General features: G+C 39.8%; 1 protein-coding gene and 1 long non-coding RNA gene across 14 annotated transcripts in view; one reads left to right on the top strand and one right to left on the bottom strand.

The window, feature by feature from the left end:
- LOC119035796 (uncharacterized) overlaps positions 1–19,169 on the top strand; it is a 155,858-nt gene extending 136,689 nt beyond the window's left edge. For 8 of the 12 annotated variants that reach the window (XR_008391204.1, XR_005079886.2, XR_005079883.2 and 5 more), the window contains one exon: positions 36–2,553. This is a non-coding gene — a long non-coding RNA (uncharacterized LOC119035796). The other 4 variants (XR_008391202.1, XR_008391203.1, XR_008391200.1 and 1 more) reach the window with 4 other exon arrangements.
- On the bottom strand, positions 2,550–25,602 carry MXD1 (MAX dimerization protein 1). 2 transcript variants are annotated; one of them, XM_037127229.2, is made up of 6 exons: positions 25,289–25,602; positions 24,458–24,557; positions 19,913–19,942; positions 6,703–6,817; positions 4,794–4,953; positions 2,550–4,546 (listed from the first exon to the last, which is right to left on the bottom strand). In XM_037127229.2, exons 1-6 carry the CDS (start codon positions 25,359–25,361, stop codon positions 4,359–4,361), a joined length of 666 nt encoding a protein of 221 aa, XP_036983124.2. In that variant the 5' UTR covers positions 25,362–25,602; the 3' UTR covers positions 2,550–4,358. The 2 variants fall into 2 exon arrangements, with proteins under 2 accessions (XP_036983124.2, XP_036983125.2); XM_037127230.2 differs by lacking the exon at positions 25,289–25,602 and adding an exon at positions 24,733–25,271.
- Between the last annotated feature and the right edge of the window lie 145 nt (positions 25,603–25,747).

The following is a 25,747-nucleotide window of genomic DNA, read 5'->3' as shown; positions in this document are numbered from 1 at the left end:
TAGTAAAAAGCACCATTCTCTATGTCTTGACACAGGATTTACATTGGCGTATTTACATAAAGAAACATCTGGAAAACAGAACTGCATACTCTCATCTGCTGCTCTCTGTTTAGGCTGTGTTTACCACTAGGAAGATGGCCCCCAACGCTGGTGGTTAACAGCAACATTCCCAGAGCACCAATTCTAGAGACGGGGTAAAGGCAAGTTTGGTTCTCAGGTAAAGTGAAGAACACCCCCTTAACCCCCTAACCCCCCTAGAGAGAATAGGAAATCAAAATTAAAAATCTGGATAAATGTTAGAATTGGGTGTCTTATTGATTCTCATTTTATGATTTTTGAGAGGAGACAAAGATACTCCATTTCTTCAGTCATTCAATAGCTGACTGGTAGTGACAGGCAATTATTTCTCCTTTCAGAAGAATATAAGAGGATCCCCCATGTAATATTAATGAAAAAAAAACATGATAAATCACATATTATACCCCTTCCCCCAACTCCCAGGTATCTTCAAAAACAAAGAGATCTGATCATGTAGAATAAATACCACCTCATCTAAAAGGGCCTTTGGGTTGTCTTCTCTCAGAAAAGATTTTGAAAATCATGAATAGCCAGCTACCTAAACATACTGCATCTAAGAGTTAGACATAGAAAAATATGTAGATCACCATGCAGAAAATTGCCTTGTAGCCTTTGACTTCCTAGTGCTCAACACACAGGGCAGGTAAAGGGGAAGACAAAGAAACTTGGCAAAACAAGTAAAGACCAAGATTTGGGGGAACAGATATAAAGCACAATCAATGAAAGTGATATTCTTACCAGTACAGTATGGTATAAAAACCCAAATAATAGTATGTTGTATATACTTTGCAAAAATAAGTTTTCTCTCTAAAGGATGAAGAAAGGCAAGAAGAAAAAAGACCAAAATCCATTAGCAAGCCCCAAGGTATTGCTAGACAGTCATTTTGAACATCACAGTCCAACCCAATTTATACTTTGTTTTCCCCACCCCCTAGGATTTGCTCTCGGCCACTTCAGGGATGAAGTAGAGAGGCCCACTGGGAGCCTAGGTAAGGTCCTTTTGTTTCTTTTGAAAAAAAGTAGACGTTAAAGGAAAAATGCCCATCTTAAAAAAACCAAAACCACTCAAGTGGCCAATTGCAGGGTCAGGGCCTACTTAGTGCTCAATTCTAAATGGACACAAATTATTTTAGTCTTGGGTTGACAGGGAGAAGAATCTAGGTTTTGCTAAAACAAAATTTGATGCTTTTTGAATTGCTTCCTAGCATTAGGTCTGTGACTAGAGAAAGGTGCCAGCAGTTGCTGTCAGCACCTTGAAAAATTCAAGATCTCTGCTTAGCAATAGAAAACTCAAACAAAAATGCCTTGGGTGCTCGGCCCACCATTCTAAGCCACCAGGCATGGACAGTTATGTTTTCTGGGATGTTAATAGAAGCACACATATATATTTTCTCACTGCATAAAATTAAATTGGACTACATAACGCTTATTTTCCCATTTGCATTGCAATGGTATCAGTAAGAATGTAGTTTAGATTTCTTTGTTTAAAATCAATTTTCACATAAAAATATGCACGTGCTTATATTTATATCTATTACATACAATTGTCAAAATCTTAAAGGCTGGGGTTTATATCTTTGCCCATCCCCTCCCCCCAACAACCCTAATAGAAAGGTTTTTCAGTTTGCTGGAAAACCCAAAACAACCAAAAAGACTGTATAGCTCTTAACAGTCAAGCTGGTGGATCAGTGAATGGGAGGACAGATTGGTGAATCAAGGCTGTCCATCAGCCATGGAGGGAAGGGGATTAGCTGCCTTGGGCTGAGTTTGCTGGTCCTGAAGGCTACAGTTTTGGTCAGAGAGAGTGGCCCGTCTGGCATGCTGAAGCAGTTTACCCCGAGTTTTGAAAGTAATGTCTAACCCTAGTGTCAGTCTATCACAAGTGCATTAAAAATATAGCGATCTATCAAGTTCCACATTGCTATGCAGTCAAATTGAAAAGGACCAGACAAACAGTGCAAAGGTCAAATAATTACTGTTTTATATTGGGACAGTACATTTCATATTTTAACCAAAAGACAAAAATGCAGTTTAACTCAAAGGCACAACAATTAAAACACAGAAAATAATGGCATATCTCAGATGCCTTATTTCTAAATTAAACAAGTACACAAATTTTTTTCCCTTCCCTCCCCCATTGCAAGCCCACAAGCTTTTCCCGAAGTCTTGAGTTTTTGATGCCATCCAGCATCATTATTGTGGACTTGTGAGGCGCTTGAACATAGCAATTAAACAAAATGCTTGAGAGGTCTGGTGAATGGCATTCGAAAGGGACCTCAAAGTGCAGATACATCTTTTTCAAACATACTACAGGCTGAGCTGGCTCTTTGAACACTATCATTCTGCTTAAATTCAGGAAGCAGGCTTTAAAAATGCAAAGGCATACAAGTTGTATTTCAGTGCAAATCTTCAGCTGGTAATTGGAAAAGGTTCCAACAGTGAAAAAAAATCCTTCGTGTCTCCTGCCCCCCCCCCCCCCCCGCAAAGCCCAAATGAAAGAAAAAACAGAACAAAACCAGAAGAGTACACATAACTTTGGGATCATTTAGCAATCCACTACTTCCAATTTAAATTCTTTAAATATATTGAATTTTTTAAAAGAAAACACAAAAGTAATCTTGCTTTGTTTACATTGCTCTTCACATCTAGAATGAGCTTCTGTATAGAGTGTGTTTGAACGTTCAGTTGTGTGGAAGGTGGAGGTGATGGAGGAAGTGTGAGGCTGTGGCATGCTAGAGACCGCAGGCCAGCGGGGGCACAGGGTGGCCACCCGTTACCGGTTCAGCCCTTGAGCCCTTAGGTTGCAGTGCATCTGTGGATTTTAGGAATGTTCTCATCACTTTGTGACATACACTCTGTTTCAGCATCACAGATTTTTACAAATGGTTTAAATTCAATGAAAAAGATTAGCCAGAGGCTGAAAACATCAAGACCTCAAAAATATGAATGCAAAAATAAGGGGAATGAACCAATTTGGTAGATACCTACATACAAAGTTTCTAGAACATCTATAAAAGCACAAAGTCATAAGAATTTATTTTCCATTACATTAGTTTATATAAAATGAATAAATAGTATTTATAGATTTAATGTGTCTTATGTACATATACATGTGCTCTATTTAGCTTAAATAAAAATGCTACAAAGTGGGAGACCACTTAAGGGAGAAATCATAACCAAAAAGAAAAATCAGCCTTTTAAACTGTCAACCCAAAAACCTCCATAAAGAAGTTTCTGGGTGCATCCAAAAATAATGAGAGGAATTCTAGTAACACTGTACTAGCCCCTCCTGTTCACCTGCAACACAGTAGAAATGTGGACTTTTCCTTTCACTGATGATGGCTACTAGCTCAACTAGTGCCAAAGCTCAGTTATTGCTGAAAGTTAAATAGGAAAATAGATTAGAATTGGACCCAGGGGGGAAAAAGAGGCATAATCACTGTGTTAAGTGGGAAATGGAGATCTCCTTTATCTCTGAGGTAGGAAAAAAAAATGTTCCAGAGACAAGTAGCATAACAAACTTTGAGAAGAAATGAGCCTTGGGGATAGCAGTACACAGCATGGTCCCAAAAGCATCGCACAAAAATAGATTGTACCATTTTGTTTGTGGGAACAAACAATATTGGAACTTTTATAAGCTGTGCAACCCCAAAGCCATGCTCTCCATCCAGGTGTCCATTTTAGAGTGAGAAATACTGCTCCCATCCACACTCGAGTCTGGGGAATGAGCACAGGGGTGTGTGAAGGGTGTTTGCTGGAGGTATTCCTAACTCCTCACTCCAGTGAGGTCCATGGTTAAGTGCTCTTAAATGCCCCTTTCAAAGCTTACTTTGGAGTGCTGAGATGAGGATCTCAACTTTAGAAGCTTGTTTCCTTCAGCTTCCTAAGCACAAGACACATTCGTACATTTCTGCTAGGCAAATAACATAGTAAGCCAGAACACTTTTAAAAGGTCTGGTAGGCTACATGGGGACAGTAAACAAGGGAGAAATTGCTGAGATGTGAAAGTTGCTTATTCGCTCTAAGAATTTTGGGGTGCTTCAAATTGATTGGAATGTACAGTCTCTCAGAGACGAATTTTATGGAGAGAAAGAAGCTAGTGGATGAAATCAGAAACCCACAATCCTAAGCACTTCCTTGAAAATGTTTACAAAACTGATTTTGGTAAGGGTAGTACACTGAAATTTACGTGCAAGGGGATTGTGGGCTGGTCCAATACACTACCTAATCAGATCCGACAAGGAGAACCATCTGGGGGCAGCCGAAGTGACCACTCTCTCTTATAGGCTAAGACACGTCTTATGATTGTCCTGGAGCTTTATTCTCTTGACGCTGGAGCTGGAGTAGCCCTCATCACTGCCAAGGCTCTGCATGCTTCCCCGCTCATCAGAATCACTCACGCTGCTGCTGCTCCAGTCCAACTCACCCGTGAGATAGTCTGTGCTTTCAACATCCACATCGATTTCTTCTGTGGGAGGACAAAAGAGAGAGACTGTGGTGAAGGCATTCTTCAGAAAACTCAGGCTTAAAATCAAAGCGACTCCAGTCAAGCCCATCTTTGGACACTGGTGTCTAACTCCTAAAAGAAAAGAGGCAGTAGTTACTAAAGGCCACACTAAACTTTTCTAAATCAAAGCAGGTTCTTAGCTCCTTCTCTGTTCTGCCCCTGGCAGGTGGGAGAGAAAAAGGGTTGAGGTCGCAGGGAAAGGGCTCACCCCTGTCGGAGTCTGAGCGCTCTGAGGAGACGGGGGAGCCAATGCTGTCCATCCGTATCCTCTCAATGCCCAGTTTCTCCAGCTGCCTCTTCAGGTGCCGCTGCTCTCGCTGAAGCTGGTCTATTTGGTGAATGGCTTTTCTGTCACAATCTTCAAGTTTCTGCAAGTCAAAGGGGTAGTTGTTGGAGCTCACAGGCAGATTTCAAAATTAGTAATGACTCTGCATTTTTCCTCTAGCAGTGAAATCTGCCAATTTTCTCAGAAGCCATTTAGTGTGTCACTTGTCCAGCTTCTCACAAAGACAGGAAGTTGACTGGCTAGTGAGTGACTCCTGTCTTTACTAACAGCTTCAGCATCAACAGTGCTGTAGCTGTGCTGTCACAAGGATTCTAGGGGTAAGCTCCGACAGTCCAGCATCCTGGTACCCCTCAATTTTGATACTGAAAAGACTGCAGGCAGGAACCCCCAACCTGGTTCTCCCTTGTCTGCAGTGACACCCTGAACACCCCATCTCCAAACTAGAGCACTGCATGTGGTGGAGCTTAAGAAACAGACTTCCCCTTAAATGTGTGTTTATTCAAGTACATGTCCCCATCACAGAAGCACTTTCTTTGTGTCATGCCAAATCTCAATTAACTTCTGTTTGTTAGCAGGAAATAATAGTCCCTTTTGAAGTCCTGATTCCAATTGTCCAACATAAGAGCTTAGAAAATGCATTTCCATAGACCAGTTGTTTTTACAAATCTGTCCTCTAGCTTCTCATATTCTTTAGATAATTAAGAAAATTGTTTAATTGTGATTGTTTTGCTCTAAACAGAGATCCTTTCCCCTCCCAGAACTGTCATGCATGCAGGCTACTAACCATATTTAAAGTGGTATTTATCCAATCTTGACTATAAAAACAAGCTACACAGTGATCTGGGCTGTGGTTCTCAAAAGCCTGAATATAATTCACTCACCCTTTGCTATTTCAGCTACGTGTTAAAGTCACCTCTGTACCAGACCCTGTGGGAAGTACTAGGGACACAAGGTGAACACAAAGAACTGGGCCCCTCCCTATAGAGTCTACAGTCTCAGGATGGGGACAACCAAACAGTCACGTAAACCACCACTGGATACCAGCTGTGACAAGTGCTGAGAGAGAGAGATCCAGTATTGGACCACTTGGCACAAGAAGAAGGTAACCAGGTCAGGGAAGGTTTCTCTGCGCTAGTGATACCTGTGCTGTGACATGAAGGATGATAAGTTAACTGGGGAAAGAAAGGAGGGGAAAGCATGTACAAAGACCCTGTGGTCAAAGAACATGACAAATGTTAGGGACTGGAGGAAGGGCTGGGACAGAGAGGGTAGTGTAATGGCACTGGAGGCTGCTGCACAGGTATGGGCCAGGTCAGGCACAGCAGAGGCAGTTTGTGTCCTGACCACAAAAGAATTGTAAACATAGTGACGTGCTAACTTGAGCTCAGGGAGGACTGTTTTTGGGAAGCATGGAGATAAGCTCAGAGGGAGGCCTTGAGGGGTTTATCACAGCAGATGATGATGGGGTAAAAAGGGAATGAGACAAGGCTGTGAAATATTCCCTTGTCTCAGAAGGGAATGAGACAAGGCTGTCTTGGAGACAACTTAGATATGTGGCTAGAAGCAAGAGCTAACAAGGAGGACCCTGAGTTTCTGGCTTGTATAATCAGATGGCAGTTGGATGGACCACTTAACTTCTGGTGCCTGGGGTAAGAAATACTCAGATGAGTCTGGACATGTTGAGTTTGGGTCCTTGTGATTTCATCCGAGAGATGGAATGGAAGAGCTCACAGGAGAAGACTGTCCTGCACATACACATTTGCTGGCCTCAGAACAGACCAACCTCTACTAGACAGGTAAAGATAAAAAGGCATCTCAAGGACACACTTACCTTTATGTGCAATTTGGCTTTTGTTAATAAACTCAGTGTAGTGTGTCGATTTGATTCAGGCCCAAGTGGCACTAGCCCCTTCAACTTCTCCAGGCACAAGCGAAGATGGGCCCGTCTATAAAAACAAGACCACAGTAGCATTTGAGAATTTCATGGTGGGCCAGAAGTTACCCCTAAAGAACAAATTCTAAGAGTATGAAGTTGCCCAGGCCCACTGATGACAAATGCCCCCAGTGACCTCTTACCAAATATATAACTTTTAAAGCCAGACAATTCTAGTGAAAACTAGGGAGAAGCAAAATCCATGGTTTCTACAGTTAAATCTATTTTTAATATATGTGTCAGAATAGGAACTAATATCTGCTATTATTAGGTAATAACCAGGTTTCTGGATAATGATGTGACCCATAGAGAACATCCAAATTCAGAAAATAGTGACATGTCAGGGTGAGAATCCTTTGAGGCCATATTTCTCTGTTCCCAGTCAGGACCACTGAGTCACTATAACTATCATTGCTGTACACATGTGAATGACGTGTGTGTGGTTATTCATGACAGTTTTATTTGGAATAGCAAAGCCTGAAACAACCCAAAAGTCCATCAGTAGGGAACTGATTAAATAAATTATGGCACATCTATACAGTGGAGTACTATGCAGCTATGAAAAAAGAATAAGAATGTGCTCTATGTGCTATTAGGAAAGAACTCTCAGATGTATCAAGTAAAGAAAAGCAAACCGCACATAACATGGAGGAAAAATTACATGTTTTTTCTTGTATTGGACACAAAGTCCAGAATGATACATAAGAAACTAGTAACAGTTGCTGGGCAGGGAGAAGTCATCAAATAGACTGGGACGAGGAAAGGGGGGTAATTTGTTTACTGAATAATGTATTATACTTTTTGGTTTTTCAACCATGTAAACTACTGCTATTCAAAAATTAAATATATTTTTCAAAAATAATAAGAAAGTGCATCCTTGGTATTGCTGCACTCACAAGCATGCTGAGCAGCTGGAGATAACCAGGTGTATCTTGGAGAGTGGCGGAGGAGAGCCACGGGACAGAGTGTGAAAGGGAGAAAGGCTGCATGAAACAGAAGCCATGGTCAACACACTAAAGAGAAAGCAGAGCCTGCAGTCATAGACTGACTAGAAGTATAAAAGTTCATAAATTTTTGGAAGTCAATACTTCACTGAAATTTTGTTTTGGGATTTTTCTAAAACCTGTGAGATTCTGTGAATGTGAAAAATGGCCAAGATTCAGAGTTTTTTTCTTCACCTCACTACTTCCTTAAAGCCTTCACAGGCCATTCCAGCCCAAGGAAATTCCTTTAAGGAAAAAAAATTTTTTAAGAAAATTGGTGAGAGAGAGATATCAATTTGTTGTTCCACTTATTTATGCATTCATTGGCTGATTCTTGTATGGTTCCCTGACTGGGGATCAAACCTATAACCTTGGTGTATGGGGGACAATGCTCCAACCAACTGAGCTACCCAGGAAGTGATTCCATATTCTGAGTACTTATCTGTTCATATTATTCATTGGAAAGTTCAGTGTTCTGCCTGAATTTCTGGCAATGTCACTTAACCATTCACTGCAAACTCCTCAGAAAGTTGGGACTGTGGCTTAATCATTGATGTTTTGCCACAGTGCCTCCTCCTCCCACCTTCTTATTAATAAATGTTTGCTGAGTGGATTATGCCTCTAGTCAACTAGACTTGAAGCTTCTCTACTTCTCTACAGAGTCCATCTCTATACATCTTTGCACCTTCAGCAGTGCTCAGGATCCTGGGGTTTTAGACACATGGCCACTGCCCACACACGACCTGAGCAGAGACCTCCTAGGAACCTGGAAGGCTACCCTCAGCTGTACTTGAAGAAAACCTTAAAAATTAGTTTTTCCCCTCTTAAAAATTTTATTGTCTTAACAAAAGTTGGGAATGCAGACCAAAAGAAGAAAACTGCTTCAGAAAGCTCTACAGCAGGTCAGTGTGCATGGTACTGACTATGAAAATCAACTCACTCACACCTTTCAGCTCAAGACTTCAGATGCTCCTCCCCAAGCAGATCTAACAAGTAGTACATTAGATATCCTTTGAGCTTCTGCCTCATCTGCCTCTGAGCCCTCTTCCTCTGGATTTTGAAGGAGCTGTCCTAGATATTCCAAGGGCCCCCTAAGTCTTGACAAGCTTGAGAAGAACAACATTCATTTCTGAAGCAGGAAGATTTAATGGGACAAATGCCTTACTAAAATATAAGGCTTCTACTTGCTCTGAAAACCTATGCATGTGTCTTGGTCACAAGCAAAGACTCACATTAGGTATTTTTGTTCCTTCCATTACTGCATTGGTTGGGGGATGAGGGGTGGGTGGGGAAAATTAGAACCTATGTGTAAAATGTACTTGCTTACTGTGGATAATATTCTTCCAAAAGAGCTGTGAAAATTGATCATGTTACTAGAAATACCATTGGAAATTATAATCAGTCACTTATACAGTTACCCAACTTATTCCTTACTACTTAATACAAAGTTTACAGAATATTTGTTGAGTTAGGAAAAAAGCTCAAAAATTAAAATTTGGACATTTTTAGTCTGCTTGTTATTTGCAAAGACTGCATGATTCAGAACAGTGTCATAATTAGTCTTTTTATTATGTGGGTTTATCTACAGATATGAGTATGTAACTTTTTAAGGAAGTTTGTCTACTGATAAAAGTGTAATACAGTCATCTGTCCATGCATCGTCATTTCTAGTTACACAGGGAGCCTAGCCCAGAAAGTATGATTTTCACTACCCAAATGTGGGTTTCTGAGGAACACTCCCAGTTGTGAAACTAGAAATAAGCAATTTGACTAATTCGAGCTGAGGACAATACATGTTCATTCAGTGTTTTCTGGCCTTGTTTTATGAAAATAGGACCAAAATGCTCTCTGGATTTTGTAGAGATCCAGAGCCAGCTTGTGGCAGTGCCTGCCTTCGCCTTTTCCAGCACTTCACTCCTGCAGCCTGATGGCTGCCCTGCCCACCTGCCTGCAGACACAGCCCCAGTTGGTGCCTGGGCCATACACAGGACAGGAACGAAGTATGTGAAGCAAGCTCAGTTCCATCACATTGTAGTGAAATTAAATTCTTGAACCAGATAAAAAAGCAAACAGACATCTCTGTAACAGCTCCCACGAGGGATCCTCAACCCTGAGACACAAACACCGGCACACATACACACACAGACACAAGACACAGACACCCTCATACACTCATTCCACCCTGGGAACTGGACCCCTTGAGCCAGCACTGAGCTCCCATGGAGCTTCCAGATCCAAAGCAAACTGGACAAGCACCTGTCTCAGCTCTTCCTCCTCAGTCCTGACTAGTCTCCTGCCCAGACCTCTGGTCTTGTAGGAGGGGCCTACTGTCCCATTTTGAACCAGGTCTAACTTCTTTTTGGGGAACAGGCAGGAGTTTTGCCATGTATCCTCCATAGAAAGCCACTAGATACCTTGATCTGATGCCTCCTTACATCTCCTCCCATCATATCTTCTTCAGACAGGCCTCCTTCTGTCGCTAAGAGCTGCCTCCCAGCTCCCTCCCCCAGTAGAAGAGTTTTGTCAAATCCTGGCTCCCTCCTGTCCCTGACTGCCTCTTCTTATTGTAGTGATCCAAAGGTTTTGTCCCTAGGTCATGAACTTTGACCAACTTCACCTGCTGACTCTTCAGAAATATTGCTTTAATTATTCTGAATGGATTGATATACCTTTGGTTTGCAGTAGCATGAAAAAACCCATCTTTGATCTGAGTTATAATTAGTAACACTCAAAGTGTGGCCTATAACTTAATTAGATATAAACTAACTTTTCTTCAATAATTTTTTAGTATCTAAAATTTTATTTATTTTTAATTATTTTAAATTCTGAATCTGTCAATCTCTACATAACCAAATGTTAGTATAGTGATTAAGAATAAAGATGTGGGACCCTTAATCCCTGTGTGACCTAGAGCAAATTTCTTTACTCCATGTAGCATCCATTTCCTTAGCAGTAGGAAGAGGACAGCAATGCCCACCTGAGAGGGCTGTTGTATTAACTGAGACAAGGTAGGGATGCCCCTCGGACAGAGTCTGACATGGGGTGCTCCAAATATAGTAGCAGTTATTCTTTCAATCCGTGCTTCCTGTGTAGAAGGATAATTACTGGGAGCAAATACAGATTATCATAGCACCATAATATTCCTTTTAAAATTGGTAGGGAACTCCCAAGTGTCTCACTAGGTAAATAGAAGCTATCTGGTAAAATCCAATCACTAAACTCTTCCTTAAAATAGACATCTTTTGTCATTAAAAGATTTCATGGAAGTTCTAATCCATTTTCTATGGAAACCAGGTCTTGCTTATGCTAAAGGTACCTTTTTATTTTTACAATGAAAAATCAAGAAGGAGGAGTTTGTAAAGCTATTGTATGCAAAAGGAAAGACTCCTTCATGGGCACCCACATCATGTAGAGGCAGGGGAAGGAGGGACATTGGCACTGGGCAGGAAGCATCCAAAATGTGGGCCTCCCTCTTACATCTCTACTGTGATGGCCAAAGGAAACAAAAATAGGGGCAAAAAGTCTTGATCTTGGAAATCCAGGCACATCTCTAGATGTGTATCCATATCCAGAGACCCTAAAATATCTCATGTACAATAGTAAGAAGAAAGGATAGTATATTTAAGAACAAACTTAGCCCTGGCTGGTGTAGCTCAGTGGATTGAGCGCAGGCCTGCGAACCACATGATCTCAGTTCAATTCCCAGTCAGGGCACATACCTGGGTTGCAGGCCAGTTCCCAGCAGGGGACGCATGAGAGGCAACCATACATTGATACTTCTCTCCCTCTCTCCTTCCCTTCCCCTCTAAAGATAAATAAATAAAATTTAAGGGAAAAAAAAAACCAAACTGAAAACAGTTTGGGAAGGATCCTTGGGAAGAACACTGTAAAACTTTGCTGAGACACATAGAAAATTTGAATAAATAGAAAAAATAGCACATTCCTAGATATGAATCCTCAAAGTAAAAATGTCAGTCTTACCAAGTCTGTACAAATTTAACATAACTCCAAAAAATGCCAACAGTGCTCTTTTTAATACTGGGAAATTAGTATAAACTTCATGTACAAGAAGAAATTTATGAGTGACTGCTAAAATTTTTGAGAAAGAAGAATGAGGAGGAATGTGCTATACTAGATATTAAATTGTACTACAAAGCTTCAGTAATTAAAAACATTGTATAATGTATGACTAGACAAACAAAATCAAGTAAACAGAATAAAAAATTCTCAGGAAGAAACTTAGGAATAGACATGAATTTAGCATATAATGGAGATAATACTGCAAATCCTTGAGAAAAGAATGGATTAGTCAGAAAATGGCAGGGGAGTGGGGAGATTAATATCAAAATAAACTCCAAATACATTAAAGATTTAAATATAAAATGTATTTTGATGCCACACAGTTGTGTTGTTAGTTTCCTTAACTCTTGTCAGCCACAAATCATATAAAACTGAACAAGTGAAGGAAATTGTTATTAAAGCGGCTCTGGCTGTTTGAGGCATAGCTCCTAGCAGAGCTCTGTCAGGGACAGAGGTGCCTGGGCTAAGGAGCGTGGTCTCAGACAATCCTGAGTCAATGCTGATCTTTTTATTCTGCCTCCAGACTCAAGCTTACTTGATTCTACCCATGTCTCTCTCTCAGGCCAGCAGATCTGGTAATTTGGGGAACAAATGCAACAAAAAGAGTAAGACTGCTTTGGCTGGCTGCGAACCAAAGGGTCGCTGGTTCGATTCCCAGTCAGGACACATGCCTGGGTTGCAGGCCAAGTCCCCCAGTGGGGGCCACATGAGAAGAAACCACACACTGATGTTTCTCTCCTTCTCCCTCCCTTCCTCTCTCTCTAAAAATAAATATTTAAAAAAAAAAGAGTAAGACTAAGGGTAGATTGTGCTATATCTGCAGGTAGGGCTCCTGAACTTACTGTGTTAACCCTAAAGTTCTTCCTGATGTGGATATAGTCAAGACTGGGAATGATATCAGATCAGGTGTATGCATGTGTGTGTGTCTGTGTTGTGAGGGAGGTATTGTTATCAGAGATTAGTCTTCTTCACTGAAGGTGTAAATGAGTTCTCTCCCTCAGATTTTCATCGTAAAGTGAAAAAAGATATAAAAAGAATTATATTGAGCGCGGGCCTGCCAACCAAAGTGTTGCTGGTTCGATTCCCAGTCAGGGAACATGCCTGGGTTGCAGGCCAGGTCCCCGGTGGGGGGCCAGGGTGCACATGAGAAGCAACCACACATTGATATTTCTCTCCCTCTCTTTCTCCTTCCCTTCTCCTCCCTCTAAAAGTAAATAAATAAAATCTCTAAAATTAAATAAATAAATAAATAAATAAAAAGAATTATAAGGTCAGGGTGAAGCAAACAGGATGGAAGCCTGTGAGTGAAGAGGGTAGATAATTATTAGGTTCACAGGTGGAAATCTTAAAACATACACTGGACTCATTCATTTATTCCACCAGCACTTCTCAAAGGATTACTATACGCTGCAGCCTTCCTAGGTACAGGTGATACAATATTGGGTAAGACCAAGTCCCTCCCTTGGAGGAACTTAAAATCACTTGGGGTGATTGAACATGGAGTAAACAATTATTGCAGAATTATTTACATGAGCAACCTTCAGACTATGACAAATATCAGCTCCCACTGAAAGTTCTAGAATTGACTCCCTTTGCCCTCTTTCTTCATTTGCCTCAACTACATCTTGTTTGACTTAACTTCTCCAAATAAAGGTTTTCAAGCTGTCATAGCCTATAATTAAGTTTTTTTTCCCTTTCCAAATAGGTCACATTCATTTATTCACATGCTGGAGACCTCCTATGTGTCTAACTGTTCTGTTTCTTTCATTACCAAATAATGGAAGAGACCAAGTCTTCCATTCTGTTATTATTCTGTTGAATAATAGAAATAACAATGTATCTGCAGATGTTGACCTAAGGGTAGAATCTTGTATCTTTAGTAATCCACATCCCTTCTCTTTGAGGAAAGCCTTACTTAAGAATATGATACATTAGACCTGAGTTCTAGTTTTTATTAAAATTGGGCCTATGTTTATTAACCAAAGCAGAAAAAAGGTTATATAAATAGTAGCCTATTTAACACTAAGGTTTTTCCATCTTATCTCCTACTTTTGTGTGGACACAGACTTAGCCAATGAAATAGCTTTATAAATCTTTAGGATAATTGGAGGTGAATAAAAATAATATCAGAAATTGGTATATATGAGCTGTATAATGAGCAAAATAAGTTATTTAGTATAAAATAAGAACAAATCTTAAGGGATGAAAAATTACTCCCTCGAAGTGATTACAGGTTCTAACCTTACCCGGATTTTGGGTTTAGAAGTCTTAATGGGTTAAACAAAAAATTCTGATGAAGGCTACAAATTATGTTTTGAGAAAAACACTACTCTCTTCCTTTTTCTAAAATGATCCATTTATAGAAAATTACCAAGTGTGTAATTATTACCAAGTGGCTTAATTAAAACTCTGGAAGGTTTTGAAGATTCTTCAGAATTCTGATAGTAATCTCAGTAAAAAATACAAAGGCTGTTATGTACGCTAGCTGTGTAGGAACGAACAGTGCTTAAGCAGCAATTCAGGGTGGCTACACTTAAGTTATAAAATCACTTCTCTATTAAAAGTATGAAATACATAAGTATGCCTCATTAATAGTTCCTTTCTAGAGCCCAATTAAAAAATACAAAATATGTATGATAATTAGCACTAGCTAGCTCCATCTCACCCTTTGACTGTTAATGTCAGGGAATGCCCCCAATATTACAGGTAGGGGATTGGAAATTGACTGAATAACCAGTGTATATCTCTTCTCCAAGTTCTTCCAAGGACAGATGCCATCTATCCAAGAGGAAAGATGGATTCTAGTGATACAAATCTGAGTGTTCCTCTATACCATCCACATAAACCATATTAACATACCTGTATTTTTCCCTTGCAATAACCAGGCTTTGCCCTTAGCCTAATGTGGCAACAGGCAATGTGGATTTGTTGCAGCATCCTAGAGTGAAATCTGAATGTACTTAAGGTGTTGAGAAGCAGTAAGAATGGTGCAATGTATACCACAATTCAGGCCCAGTGCAAAAGTCAGGCTCCCTATCCCTTTGAGTGAAGGAGCTTAGCTATTTGAAGAGCCAAACCCCCAAAGAAACAAGTACAGGGACCTGCAATGAACTAGAATACCTTGCCAGAAGAGACCTGACTGAAATGGTTTCACATGGCAGACTAGATGCTACTGAAATACTGTTTGACCAAATGAAAATAACAGCTTACGTCAGACTGCTGAGTCCTCCCCACAGAACACACACACACACACACACACACAAATCTTTTGTCATGGGGTTCAGAAGATTCTGACAGAGGTAATCTCTGTAGACCAGCTGCCTAATTCCAGCCAGCATGTGTACCATTCCAGAAAAACGAGTGTCTACTATTAAGGGAGGTGCCAGAGCCTTCTTTTGAAAAAGAGTCCATTCTAGCACCTGACTCCTGAACTACTGGCTGCAGCTTAAATGCATCCAGTCAGTCTCCACTTGCTAAAGGCTTGTTGAAAGGCATTCAAACCCAGAAGAGTTCCCAGTGAAGAGAAGGAAAAACAGTGGTATTATCAACAAAGGGCATATAACAACAACAAAAGGTTAAAAATTTTCTTTTTTTCAATAATAATTAATTAGTAATTACAATGGGAAACCAATAGCAATTTAAAGATATGTAAATCCAGGGATACCTTTTATAAGAAATGTGCAAGATCAACACAAAAACACTACAAAATTTAGAGACAGAAAAGAGATCTGAATAAATGAAGACACACACCAAATCTGGATGGAAAGATCTAATGTGTAAATACTAACTTTTTAAGGCTAATTTATATTGGAATTATTTGATTTTTAAAATCTCAAAACAATTTGAGGGTTGAGGAATTGAGGAACTGATTATAGAAATTATCAGGAAAAACAAACTAAAGAAAACAGCTAAGAATATGGTAAAATAAAAAAAAGAAGGGAGGAAGGATAGAGATTTGCTTTACCAGATCCTGAAGTACATGATAAAACCTCAATGATTCAACATACACTGGCACAGGAAGAGCAGACTGATCAGTGGAATAGAAGTCTAGAAACAGACTTAGCTTAAACAAAAATTTAGTATACAATAGAGGAACTGCCTTCAAATAGTCAGAGAAGATTGCTTCCATAAAGGTAAATAATAAACTGGACAATTATATGATACACAAAGGGGCAATCTCAGTTATATCCTTTGTAGTACAGAATCATTTCAAAATAAAGGAAAAGACAAACTCAGCAGAAAACTGCGCAAAGGTTTAACAGGAAATTCTCTCTTCTCTCACACGCACACACAAAGATGTCAAAATTGTTAAATTGTGCTAGTAATATAAGAAATGCAAATTTAAACAAGTTGTGTATTTTTGGTTTTTACTTATAAAACTTCTAAAAGTCTTAAAATTACAAACTTGTGAATGTATAAGGAAAATAAAGCCTATAACCTGCTTGGTGGGCAATCCAGCAGTCAACATCAAAACCCAGTAATTCTACAACTATAAATTTATCCTAAGGAAATAATTATGATATTGGACAGAGGTTTATCTACAAGGTAGATTAAGGAAGCATTGCTTACATTAGCAAAATACTGGGAAGAACCTAAAGTAAGAAATTGGTTATATGAGTTATGGCACATCCATATGGTGCAATACTGGGCATTCACTAAAAGTAAAAGTAGTGTTAAAAAAAGATTTAACGACGTTGGAAAATGTTTGTAGTGTAGCTTAAACAGATTAAAAAAATATTTACTATATAATTTGATACTGATTTTTAAAAGCATGCACAAATGTCTAGATAGAGAACTTAGCAGGAATGTTAGCAGTTGTCACTGCTGCAAGGTCTATTATAGGTGATTTTTTAAATATTCTTTGTGCTTTTCTGAACTTTCCAATTTTCTAAACTAAACTATTTTTTTAAAGTTATTTTCCAAAACCAATTGGAAAGATACATTTCAAAGGTTCCTTGGTTTCCTCTGGCTGCTAGATTCATGGATGATTTAATTTTTTAGTATGAAATAGTTGTAAATAATTCTCAGAAAATTTGACAAGATTAGTTTTTTAAAAAAGAAATACCATGTACTCACAAAGGGTCTTTCCTTAGGAGGCCAGATCCAAAAAATTAGTTAAAATGCAGAGAAGCCTAGGTCAAGTATCGAGAGTGATAATAAACCAACCCTTTCCCAGAACCTAATTCATGGCATCTTTGGTGGTCAAGGATACCTAATCTAGTGAATGGAAAATACCACTGCTACCAACTCCCACCTTCACCATTCTGGAAGTACTTTCTCTTCTCACCAATGCCAACATTATTTAAATAGTATTGTTTGTTAAGTATAGTATCCTCAGAGTAGAGTCCTGATGCATACCCAGAATCTCTTAAGTGCCACAGAAAAGATTTCTGAGTTAAAAAAAAACAAAACCCTAATCCAAGTATAATCAACTCTGCAATATCAAAGAGAAAAGAACATCCCACTGTTAGTTTTTTTCCCTAAGTTGCTACCTTTTTTTTTTTTAGCCATGCCAATCTTTTTATGTGATGTTAAGGTAAAAAACATAGCTCACACATAGTAGCATTTAGTAAAGCAATACTTTTTAATGACATTCAGCTACCAAAACCAGGGAGACTATAAGAGCAACTCTTCAGCACTGACCTCAAAACCCCAAAATCTTAAGCATGCACACTAATACGGGAGAAGCGCCTGACAACTTTAATCTCTTCCCCTGGACTGCAGCAACAATGCCTGGTTAAATTAAGTAAATTTGAGTCCTTACTTCCTTCTCTTCTGTTTACAGGCTCTAGGCTAGAGGAAGAATCATCCAGACCTTAGAAGACCAAATTCCAAAAAAGAAAGGACAATAAGGAAACTAGATAAGTAACCCTTCAATGAGCAGAAGTTGACTAGTCATACAGAAGCAGTCTGAATTATAAGCTGCTTGCCCAGTGGTGACTTCAAGTCCAGTTTTCTAGACCCTTTGCCTCCACAGCCACCTGTAGATACTTTAATCTTAGAGCTCAGTATATTAATTGAAACTGTGTCTTTCTCATTGACAGACCATTTCTCAAAGATGGGGACCATGCTGATTTAATACTCCATACGAACTCTTTGAATGCCCAATGCTGAACACAAGTTCTTGGGCCACTGTAGGTAGAAAACAAACATCTTTGAACTGCTATAATAAATGATAAATTGACATTCTGAGGCATTCCTGCAGAGTTGACAGGTACAAAGCTATAGTAAGCCTACGAGCCTTTATGTGAAGGGATGACATTTTAGTAATTAAAATAAATGCCTACCTAAGTAAAATGTTAGAAGGGAGAAGGAGAAATAGAAGAATTTTCAGTAGAAAAACTTCCAGTTTGCCCAGTTCACCTCAAAGGCAGGAAGATGGAAGAGAATGTAAAGGTGAAATACAGTAGCCACATCTCACTCCCTTTCCACCTTAAGAGATATTTTTCAGTTTCTAGTTCATGATATATAAATCCTTAAAGAATAAAGGAAGCTCTGCCTTAAAACACGGCCAGTCACAATCACAGAGAAATTGAAAGGGAGGAAGGGATGGGGGAGAAGCATGTGTGCAGCGAGACCTCACTATCCCTCACTATCGCTCACTCTCACACATACAGAATTACACAGTCACACAGTGGAATGATTAATTAAATGCTTGCCCTGTCTCAAGATGTACCTTCCTAGTAAGGGTCTGGTCTGCCCTTTTATGATGAAACATGCTGTTCAGATCCTGACTTTCAGAGTCAGGCTCCCCTGTCAAAGAGGGTATGCTCAATATAACCGCATGTATTTACAGAGCCATATCACACGTCACCATCATGTTCATGCAGGGCATCAAGAAAGTCAATTGGAATAGGTTGCCCGTATTTCAAATTGAAGAGAGCTCTGAGATCAGAGTGATGACTGTTCAGTGATTCTCAGCCCTGGAAGGACGTGACAATAACCTGGGGAGCTTTAAAAAAAACAAAGAAACTGGTATACCATCTCAACCCAAACCAATTAAATCAGAATTGCTAGGGGTGAGGTCTGGGTATTGGTTTTGTTTTGTTTTTTTCCTTTTAAAGCTCCACAAAGAATTGCCATGAATTTTTTTCAGTATAATAAAAGCAAGTGGTTATGTATTTTGTAAAAAGTCTCCTAAAGATAGATTTGCTTTAAAATATCCCATGAGGAAGGGTGGTTTTAATTATACAAGAGTGGCAAAATGTTGATAATTGTTGAAGCTGGGTGATGGATACATAGGAGTTGATTACGTTATTCATTCTATTTTTGTATGTCTGAAAAATTCTGTAATAAAAAGTGTCAGTGTGTATGTATAATGTATTGAACATTAAAAATAATTTTTGAAAATAACAATAAAAGTTTTACAAGTGATTCTAATGTACAAACAGAATTGAGAACCACCAGGCTACATCACTGAGGAGGGGCAAACTTAATCTGGAAAATAAAGATTTAAATAAGCTGCTATTATATCTTTGGCTTGTTAAAAAAAAGATTTAAGCAGCAAGAGGCAGTTCAGGTGAGAGAGATTAAATAAGGCTTGTGGCACAATGGAGCCCAGCGAGGACACAGGGCTCCTCTACTGAGTCATTATCTCCATGTTATGCATGTATTTGCCTGAATTTTGAGAATCTTTATTCACAAGTAAATTGTAACTGCACACATACGTGTATGTGTGGTGTGTATGTACACACACACGATTTGAGACAGCCCTGCCAATTATATTCAGTGGCATGTAATTTTTTTTAAAACACCATGTGCAGAAATTGCCGAGGGCCTAAAATACTCCAGCTCGAGGAACAGTCACACAGAAAGGCATTCCTCTAGAGGCTGCCGGGGTGAGGGTGAGGGCGTGGTCTTTAGAACTGGCAAGCCCTTCCTGTACCTAAGTGACTTCTGGGCAATGCTGCTTAGAGGGCCTGTAGTGAACTCTTTAGTCAGGTGCTACCTGTGAGAGGAATCAAGAAGAGCAAACAATTCTCAATTTAATTAATAGAAAATGCATCAAAACTCCCCCAGTTCCATCCTCCAAATCACTAACTCACCGATTCTTCTCCATTTCGTTGTGAGTTGATCTGAAAGAGGGAAAAATAAGAAGAGAGTAAGATTGTTTTTGTCTTAAAGGACTACTTCAAAACCAACAGAATTATTTTAATTTCGTTCCCTCCAAAGTTGGAGAGAAGACAGAGAAAGGGAGAAAAACTCAATGGGCTCTACTAAAGAAATTAGTCCCTTTGGGGAGTTAGATAAATGTAAATATCTAAAATAGAGTTCAAGGAAAAGTGACAAACTAAGAGGCATGCATTCCCAAGTGGAAAGGCAATCCATTTAAAGAAAGGAAATAAAAGGAGTCTATTTATACAAAAACAGCTGCACAATGTGATGTGAATTGGGGTTATATAATTCCACAAAACTTTCTTTAGGCTGAGAGTACAACGTTGGAGGTGGTACCCCCACCTCAGCCCTGCAGTTTTCTCTAGGTATAGTATACACCAAATTTTTATGCTAATTTGTTTGATTACTGGATACAGTTTTAAATGGGTAAAAATAACCCATTAATCTTTCCTATTCCCTGAAGTAACTATTTTATCAAGTACAACCTCCTGAAAGAGGCAACTATTGAACAGTTACAAAATGATTTCAGGAAGGGGCTTCCAAAACTCATTTCAATATAACAATAATAGCAGCCCGGTTAAAGCAGCAGTAAAGGTGAAATTTGAAATCCAGCTTTGCCACTGACTGGTACCTTAGAAGACATAAAATTTTTTTGACATCCGGTCCTCGATTAATCCCTCTGTAAAATGGAATAAAACTTATTGCCAATTATCTTCTGAACAAGCGTGGGTCATTGAGGTAGCAACTGTAACAGTGATTAGAGAGCCTTGGATGAAAGCTGTGGTGGATGTGAAATCATATTCTTAGTGTATTTATAGCTGACCTTGGATATAAAGTCTGGTCTAAGAATTTACAGACTGGTTTCCACAAAGGTCATAAGAAGTCAGACAATGTGGACACTTCAATATCCTGCTCACACAATTCCTCTCTGACTAGTTACAAATGAACTTGAGGAAATTCTCAGTGTTATAAAGACACTGAATCCTGACCTTTCTTATGGAAATTCTCTGGAATCTAACCAGTTCAGGAGAAAATGCCTTGGCTCAGGCCATGAATTCTGTGGGGCCATAATCAGAAACTGACTAGGCCTCGGAGATAAATTCTCATAGTAACGTGGAGGATCACTGATCCCATGAATGCTCAGCCACTCATTTACATTAGGGGGGCAACACCAAATTTGTTCATGCCAGTGACTGGCTGGGGGGTGGTTTATGTGTAGTTCTGAAATGGGAAATTTCCAATCTGGCACTGGAAGTTCTCTTCCATGAGGCTCTTGGGAATACAAAGTTTTAATTCACAAGAAAATCATTACAGTACTTTCAGTTTTCGAATATGTTTTCTAGATAAAGGATATGTGAACTTTAAAACTGGTTAACTTAAAAGCTTAAAATTGATTCACCTGATTATTCCTCAGTGTTCACACTCAGTTACATTTTTCTGAAGGTTTACCATTGCAATGGCCAGCAGGATATCATAGTTAACAAGAATGTGACCTGCAATGCAAACCTTTGGCTTAAAAGCACATGGCATTTTAGTTTTAACGGGAAATAACAAGTTCAAAGTTTGACAGATTTTTTAAATGATTGAAATTATATGACAACAACTGGCCAAGATTTCCTTGTTTGATTGTAGACAAGGGCCACCCTCAAGTACCATCCCCTCAGAAGGTGGTGGAGGAGAGGGGAGTGGGTATTTGAAAAGGACGCCGTCTGAATAGAGAAAATAACAGCACACAGGACACTCTTACTAAAACCTTCCGGATTCTTTTAAGAAACTGATTAAAAATTCTGAATCCTCAAAATAAACTTTTTAATAGATTCTATAGGAGGCACAACTCCTTCCAAATTTTGAGCAGAATTTGGGGGACTACAGATCTTACTTGATTACTTATGGGTGTTGAACACATTGTGATTTTCACAAGGGAACTTAGACCTGATGGCTAGGGCATTACTGCAGTGCATTTGGTGCACTGAAACTGAGTTTGTCTTTAATGAAAAAGCAGACTTTTAAAATAATATTCAGTTCAGAAACTGCCTGCCAACTCTATTGCTAGGTCAACATTTATATTTTTAATCACAGCATTGTAAGATATATATACTTTATATCAAAATCATTTTCCATGTGATTACTGAAAATATTTGATAACTCTGGAATCACTGATGAAGGTCAGATGTCACCATTTAAAAATATTTTTTAACAAAAAGATAACTAAGTCAAACTACAGAGTATTTGAGAATGAGAAAAGTCCTTGGTTCAGAAAGATTCCCCATGTCAGGTCAGCTATACAGCACTCTCATAAAAGAACTGGGTGCAAGTCCTGAACTTCTTCTTTCAAACAAGGGCCAAAGCCTGCTTTACCAATTTAACATACTTTTTAAAAACTCTAGATTTCAATTCTAAATAATTAGTAACTGATTTCAAAAAGGAAAGGAAAAAAATAGGAGTCCCTGTATTCCAGTACTCTGAATGATTCTAAAGCAATTGATATTCATAATTCATTTTTTTAAACAAGCAATTAGAGATACTCAAAACCTTATTTTTAGTTCCAAAGAAGTTTGGTATGTGGCTAAATCTTATTTTTTAGCATCCAAGGAGAAGTACCCCCAGCCCCCAGACTCTACAAGCAAAGAGCACAGTATTTCCACCTGAATTAACAAAAATAAACTGTTATCCAATGGTTATGTAAACCAACAGCAATCTCTCCATAGCCCTTACTTCAGTTCAAAATCTTGATGCTACAAAGCCCTGGATATAAGTCTAATTCAAATCAAAGGATCAAAGTGCTTTCTCTGGGGCGATGTCTCACTGTTCAGGCAAGGGTCATTCCACACAGGTCATGAAGGAAATGATCACATTTAAACACAACAACCTGCTTCTGTTTCATATGATTGCTTAGCGCCTTCTCCAGGTTTAAGCATGGTCTCTCAGAGAGGCTTGCATTACTGAAAATATTGCACTAATTCATTATTAGCCAAGAATATGGACAACCGCCATAGCCGCCTATCTCTGAACCATACAAAGAAAACCAAACCCATTAATAGAATAGAGCTTTCCCCAAAATCAGGAGTTGCAGCCATTTTTTCAGAAATAATGTTTCATAATAAAGAGAAGAGAAAGACTGTTGTCTTGAAATTCTCAACTATCATTATTTTTCTTTCCTAATTATCTTCTGGGACCAAGCCACTTCTCTTTATCAATATCCTCTTCAGTTTCTCTCCCTAGCACTGAACATTCCCTGACAACTTTCTGTGAAACTTAGGAAAAAATAAAGTGTTAAGGATTAAGCCTTGACTATTAATGAGGACAATTCCTCTCAAATTATGAATAGGCAAGAATAAAAACAATAAATGAACTATACTTTTCCAGAAAAAGGAACCAAAAGGGTTCAAATTTCTTCCAAACAAAACTTGAAAAATTAATACTGTAACAAAATGCAACATAACTAAATTGTTTTATATCATTGTATAATCCAAGTCAGTATTAGCATCTTTCTTCAAGGCCAGTAGTATCCATGCACAGACCTACCAGCTACCACTTTCAGGTAATGCTGAAGATGGGAAGGAAGGGAAAAGCCACCAGGTAATTAATTACCAGGCTCATCCTTCCTATTCAAGAGCTCAGCACATGTGTGCCACTCTCATCCTGTGGTTCCACCAACACTAAGGACAGTAGGGTGAATCAAGGACAGAAGAGGCAGGAAGAACAAGTGAGTTAGGTTTAAATAGGAAGCTTCTGGTTTTCAGTGGTTTGTGTTATGCCATAGACGCTAACCAAATACAGTTACTTGCAGGATGGAAAAGGGGTAAGGATTCGAAATCAGTAATGAAAATATAAATGAGTTTAATTTACTGGCATGAAAGGTATAATTGAATTGATTTAATAAAACATTTCCTAGCTAACATATTTCAAGAGCAAAGAGGGAAAAAAAGGGCAATAGTATTAATACAGTACTCTTCTGTATAGGAACTATGTTCAGGGCTTTAATATGTGATTTCACAGACCATTAACCAAATACTTCCTAGGGAAATTCAGAGATTTTTAAGAACTATAAGGCTAAAGTAAAAGTATTGTGGCATATTAATATTTTAATATTCTGTTTCTCATTACCAAAAGGCAGATTTTAATCTCACTCATTCCTCTTTGCCATTATAAATACATGTGACATTAGTTTTTCAGGCAAATCATGTATCAAATATGAAATCCTACTACCTATGCCAAGTCGGATACTTTAACATGTTTATAAATTTTTCATTATGAAAAGTAAAAGAAATGGATAATTTCCCCTTCGTTTTTCAATCCCTTTAACCCAAACAGAAGGGTTGCTTCCTCCTATGGCTTAAGACCATGTGTGTATTACTGAATCAAGATCGCCACTTAATTTACTGGGTTCTGATCACAATAGGTAACTTCCATTCTGCAGTTTATGTCATCTGCAGTATAATCTAGAAGGAAAAGAGAAATATTTACTAAATTACCTGCTATTGCTGTTATTCTTCTTGGATTTGTTCCTCCGTTTTAAGGCATCTCTGTCCTTGTTATTGTATGGTAACATGGAGGCATAACCATGCTCAGCTTCTAGAAAACCGGAGGATCCAGTTAATGAATGAGCCTAGAACATTCAATACTCTTTCCTCTCCTCAGTATTTCCTTTTTAAAATTTACTTTTTTTTAATGGAAAGAATATTGGGGGAATAAACGGAGCAAGATGGAATTCTTAGAACAATGATTATTTTTTAAATTGTGTGAATACCTCAGTTCAGGGCAGGTGTAGGGAGAATTCCAGCTGCTCATTGTTGAGAAAGACCCAGCAAGTCGCTAAGCGCATGGAGCCCGGGTTTCCCATTGGCAACATCCAGCAGGTGTGTTAAGCGAGCCCAGCCTCAGGCGAAGGTGCGGGACAAACACCCGGAGCAGGGGTTGGGGGGAGAGGGGAGGCGCTGCTTCTCCGGCTGAGAGACGGGGCGCCAGGTCCACTTGGGGGTCAGCTGGGAAGAGCCCCGGTGAGGTAAACCAAGGGCCTGGCTACAAGGGCCCTCGGTACCTCACACGCGACGGACTGGGGAGAGAGTGACACCGGGACCCCGGGGTGCAACAGCCCCCTTTCCACCCCTATTCACTGCCTTTCGGGTTGCGGGTGGCTTCCCTTCAGACCGCGCGTGGGGAAAGCTGGAGGGGTTGGGAGCGCTCGCGGTCGCGCTCTCCTCGCCTCCAACTACCCCCGGAGCGGCTGGGCGCCCGCACTCGCAGCACGGCCCCTCAGAGCCCCCGGCCCCTGTTTGGGCCGGACCCCTCCCGTCCCCGTGCACCTCTCTCCCGCCGCTCTAGGTAGTCAGCCGCTTCCAGCAGCATCTGGATGTTCATCCGAACCGCCGTCGCCATTCTGCACCGGGGGCCGGAGCCACGGGACCAACCCCCACTGCCCACGGGCTCGCCGCCGCCGCCGGACACCCGCTCCCGGCTTTGGAGTCGGCAGAGCAGGGTTGAGAATGCCTCTCTGGTGACCACGCTGGCCGGAAGGGGGAGGGGGCTGGTGAGCTGAGTACCGCCGACACCGTGACAGAACCCGAAGACAAGCAGCAGCCGCCCCCGCCGCGGAGTGTTTATCCCCGACTCACCGTCTCCCCGCCCCCAGTCCCTTCTCTTGACAGGCCCGCTTCGGCTGCTTTTCTCATTGGGCACTCCAAAGACTGCCCCGCCCCTAGCTTTGTCCGATTGGGGGAGGGACTTACGACCCTCTTTCCAATTGGTAACGGGATTCGCAACTC

This window comes from Artibeus jamaicensis, unplaced genomic scaffold (assembly GCF_021234435.1).
Source record: "Artibeus jamaicensis isolate MK-2021 breed Jamaican fruit bat unplaced genomic scaffold, CSHL_Jam_final contig_3174, whole genome shotgun sequence".
Taxonomy (NCBI): domain Eukaryota; kingdom Metazoa; phylum Chordata; class Mammalia; order Chiroptera; family Phyllostomidae; genus Artibeus; species Artibeus jamaicensis.
This window is presented reverse-complemented; position numbering and strand designations above follow the sequence as displayed.